Source organism: Montipora capricornis, chromosome 8 (genome assembly GCF_036669925.1).
Source record: "Montipora capricornis isolate CH-2021 chromosome 8, ASM3666992v2, whole genome shotgun sequence".
Lineage (NCBI taxonomy): Eukaryota > Metazoa > Cnidaria > Anthozoa > Scleractinia > Acroporidae > Montipora > Montipora capricornis.
Window position 1 is genome coordinate 47,103,217 of NC_090890.1, and position 4,948 is coordinate 47,108,164.

General features: G+C 39.9%; 1 protein-coding gene across 5 annotated transcripts in view; it reads right to left on the reverse strand.

Moving 5' to 3' along the window:
* Window positions 1-620: 620 nt before the first annotated feature.
* LOC138059765 (uncharacterized) overlaps window positions 621-4,948 on the reverse strand; it is a 12,814-nt gene continuing 8,486 nt past the window's right edge. For 4 of the 5 annotated variants that reach the window (XM_068905374.1, XM_068905377.1, XM_068905375.1 and 1 more), the window contains exon 2: window positions 621-1,430. In XM_068905374.1, coding sequence (XP_068761475.1) covers window positions 740-1,430 — 691 coding nt within the window. In that variant the 3' untranslated portion in view covers window positions 621-739. Of the gene's footprint in view, window positions 1,431-2,249; window positions 2,334-4,948 lie in introns of those variants that run through there. The other variant, XM_068905376.1, reaches the window with a different exon arrangement.

Sequence of the window (4,948 nt, forward strand, 5' to 3'; positions counted from 1 at the left end):
TTGTCCAAATTTATCTTCAAAACTTAAATTTAAAAGATCAAAATTGAAATTTAACGACACCTAACGATACGCTTTTAACCTTAAGATGTAGCGAAACTATCACTTGTATTGTCGCTTATGTTGTTTTAAGCTGCTCAAAGGCATTTGTATGTTATTTGAAATACTGCTAGGCCGGTAAAGTTGTAATACATATCAGAGCATTTTTGAAGTATGGAAACAACGCCTCTAATTTGCAGGGTTTCTCTCGCTCCCGAAACATTGAATAGTACGTTGTTGTATTGGATCACCGATGCATCAGATGACTTAGTTCCAAATACCAATAAAAGTTTAATAAGTCTGGTTTTCTCTTGTTCTATTGAACTGTAAAACGGCGCTTGCAGACTTCAAGACGCATGATCAATTGCGAAAAGTTGAACACATCATAAAATGTGTAGTGGGATAATTTTTCATTTAATTGCTAGCATGCAAAAAATACTTGGCGTGAAAAAAAGATGCGTGGAGAACCAATAAATTCTCTTTTGAAATAAGGTAGAAGGTAGAAGACTGCAATCGATTGAAAATTGGCTGATTGTCATTAGTTATTCACGCGCTTCTTTTCTCAGAAAACAATACGATTCTCGTACGTTTTCATATCACTTTATTTGTAATGCTCAAAAGCAGATACAAATACCCTCATATGCCTTGTCTACTCTACTTTAAAACGCTGGCTTGATGGGGGAATGGAATGCCTGAATATTCTTCATTTAGCGCAGAGCACCCTAGCAAAGGGATGCGTATAGGAATCTTTAATATACGCTTTGCTGGCAAAGCGAATGGATCTTCCTGCTTCCAGCTCATTGACTGCACGAATCACCACGCCATTATTAGGTACCCCGCTACGCCAGCTCCTAACTGCCGGTGTGATGTCGAACTCCACGAAGCCTCCTGGGCGCAAGGGAAAGATTGTAACCGGATTCCATTCTTGCGGGACTGCCTCTGCGTCGGTTCCATCCAAACCTAACCACGGAGAAGCCCAGTTAGCCCCAATGTAGCGCCTGGAGCTGGTGGCTTCTGTCTCACGCCAGTCTTTCTTCACCAAGTGCACCTGCATATAGCGGGGAATGAAAGGAGTGAAAGTAATGGAGTGCCAGCTAGCCTTGTGCGCGTACACATAGTACAAGTACATCTTGGCGGATTTAATTTTGGCTGACGGACAGGCGCTTGGAAGGGCTTCAAACTTTACCAGAGAACGCTTGTTGGGATACTGCGGGAGCTTCGAAACAATAAGGTACTCCAAATAATTGAAATTGGTTGATGAGCGTTCCAGCGTCACATCTGCTACTGCAGCAAGCGTGTACAGCGTACCCGCTCCCGTGTTATAAGTTGTTACACCCTGTGTTACAGGAACGAACAACGCCACCAACAGAATAGCTTTCGCCCCAATCGCCATGCTGCGGAAAAAACAGAATTATTTTACTTATTTGTTAATTGCTGTAATGCACAGAAAGGTAATAATATCCACGTGAAGTCCTTTAGAAAGGAATAATTAGTTAGTGCTGACAGTATTTTAATTTAGTGTCCCCTATTAGTGGGCCTTCCATGGCCAGCTGGAAGACCTGACGCTGAAATAAAGTTCATCATCACATCATAAGGTGGTAGGAAGTGTGGGAATGAGGATGTTCAACAGTTTCAAAAATTCTTCCTGAAATCGACGAAACCGAAGCAGAACGCGAGAGAGATGATATCCATATTGCCCAACCGAATGAAAAAAATAGGCTCGAAGTTAAAGTAGAGGCAGACAATTGCGGAAGAGTTTGTCTTCTTCTCCGACTTCTCTCGCAAATTTGAAGTTTCCACGGAAAAACACCGAAAAAATTTTTAAAGAAAAAAATTACAACCTCACGCAACAATCATCGGCAAAAATACTATTTCGAGTCTTAAGGAGCACATGAACCGAGACAGACAACCAACCTACTAGAATTTCATAACAATTTTGGACATTTTTAATTTCACAGTCTTTGCCTCCGAAACTGTGTTGTAAAAAAGAGAGTTGTCTTACCGGATAACACATCGGAATTCCGACGCAGTTTCAAAACATGTTGTAAGGTTTTCGTAATCCGATCTGTAATTTTTCCTTTTCTGAATTTTCGGTGGCCTTTAGCCTTCTTCGTCCGAGCTGAAGCTTTTCCTTCGGAGCCGCTAGACAGCTATTTATTTTCAGAGTGCCCCGGAACTGCACAATGCCAACTTTCCGAAATTAAGACACTCACCTGTGTGAATCTCTCAATGAACGTAGAAATTTCGCGACAAGGAAAGAGCTTTCTCTTTGTACTTAGCTAGGTTCCACGCTAGTTCACTGTGGACGGATTTCAAGAAGTAGAGTCGAACAAACATCTGAACTGAACACGAAAATGAGCTTCCATATCATGACAGGTTGCTTTATTCCTTTTCTAAAGGACTTCACATATATATTTTGTGATCTAAAATAAAGCTGTCCTTGATCTGCCTGGAAAATTTTGAACTGCGATGAAATGATTTCACTTCCCCTCGGAAACAGTAGGGCAAACATTTTATTTAGAGGAGAGTATTTAGTTAAACGCGAGCGCCTCTTGTATGCAAATATTGAACCGCTTAATTTAATGTTTACATTTTGCTCAGCTGAGAGAAATCAAAGCAATCCACAAATATATCCTTTTCATTGTTTTTTTTTTTTTTTTCAACTCATTATACTAGCTGTGTAACATAGATATCTGTCGTAAAATCGCAAGGCGATTTGTACCGCTTATTTAAAACAAAATTAAAACGCTTGTTCGCTGGGGGCACGTTTGCCTCCAGCAATCTCACTAAATTGTCTGACTTCGTAGAACCATATTGTCGTATTTTACTGTGTATTACTCTCAAACCTGCCATTTTATGAAATTCTAAGGAGTAGCCTAACCGCATGGTTAGCCTTAGTGAAACTTCTCTCGGCCTACGGGTAACCTAAATAGCGTTTCTGTCAATCTGAACAAGTTTGCGATTTAATCCTAAGTAGACACTGGCGACATTGGCTTGCTCTCAATAATTGTGCTGGTGTTGGTTTAGGTAAATCATTGAAAGCGAACCACTCAAGAGTCGGCGCTTTTAGCCTAACAGCGTATCAAGTTAAAAAAACTTTTAAGCGTTTTACTAACAACTACAGTGATTCATGTCTTGATTGACGGACGTTACTGCCTCAGTGCTTTTGAACAATCACATTAAGTGACAGAAATATTTAATTTTGACACCACTGCGTGATCTTTGACGCTATTTTATATTTACGAAAAAACAATGATGACCACGAAAAGCAATGAAAGATTTGTTGAATCCTTCATGTGGTTCTCGTAATACCGCTCTTGAAAGGTCCTTCTATCTTCCTGAACTGCTCTGTTATAACGCCGATAAAATGCAAAGCAGGTTTCTCTGTGTTTACTTACCAGTGGTACATCATTTCATGAACGCATTCAGCTTTACCGAATTCTTGATTAAAGCTGAAGCTGCATATTATTCAACGTAATGTCGTGTTAAATTTATTTTCCGACCTACTCTGCAATCTACAGTCCCACACATAATTGTTGGGACACTTCTAGCTCTTCCTTTCCTCTCAAAGTTGGTGTGAAAGATTTTGTGACTGAACTGCGATAAACAACATTGAGAGGGGCAGGGAACGCACGAGGAGGGAACAGAAGATGTTGACATGAGGTGACCCAACTATTTATGTCTGAGACTGTCTTTGAGAAGGAATGTAAAGAATTTGAGTAGGTGTTAACAGATTGCGACATAGAAATGTGCTTGGGTCACAAGTAACGCACTTAATATATAGGGCACTTTGTGACTTCTTAAGTTTGGGGATATTCTATTTACTGGGTTGCCGTAGGCAACCCAGTCTAAAAATGGAGGGCATTTGTTCGGTGTTATTATTTTTTTTCTTCCGTGTCGGTAAAAGTCTTGCCTGTCACTCCCTTGGTAAGTGGTATCTTCGTGCATAGAGCCTTTTGCGCGTACTTTCTTAGGATCGAGAGCGTAGTGGAACTGCGTAGATTTCTCTGGTGGACACAGTAGAATAATTAACTTAGCCTGCAATGGCGTCGAAAGTCATGTAACGCGAATGGCGTTTTACTGGATCCTTAAACAAGTCAGTTGGATAAACTACGCAGGCGGTGAAAACCAACACCTGGAATCTCAAAAGCGACGAGTAATGGACTTCGACAACAATCTGTCGCCCGTCGAGCAGAAATCAAAGTGAGCTGCATTTCTAAAATAATATTTACCAAGTGTGCTGTTATGTAGAACACTGAAACCAAATGGAAAATTCTCAGGTAACTTATGGGTTCAATAAAGACACAGAACGAATCGAACACCTTAAGTGGATCTGTGATCAACTCTGCACAGTCTTCAGGTAATGTGACAGCCAAGAATGATTTGAAAGAAAGCTTGTCGTCTATTTTGTGCTTCATTATTCAAGGAAACGGTTCTTCATGGAAACGGTTTGATCCTGAAATTTTAGTCTGTTGTAATATTGCGCATATTTGACTCGATTGAGTATTTCTCTTCACGCACGCAATAATAGCAAATATGTTGTTTGTTTCAAAAAATTGTTCGCTGGAAAAGGTGGCCTTTATGAATTCATCATGTTTTATGATATGTGTGCTGGATAGTTTTTATGGCAATAGTAAAGCATTTTCTTGTTATTAAAGGAAAATGTTCTTCAGGAAAGGGTTTGAACCTGAAGTACATGGTAATTTGACACGATTGAGTTTCTTGTCTTCACGCACGCAATGAAATAGGAAGAGGTTTTCGCCTCTAAGAGCAAATATATTGTTTGTTTCAAAAATTGTTCGCTGGAAAAGGTGGCCTTTATGAATTCATCATGTTTTATAATATGCGAGCTTAACTGAATAGTTTTTATAGCAATAGCAAAGCATTTTCGTGTCAAAACGAGGTTAGCGTT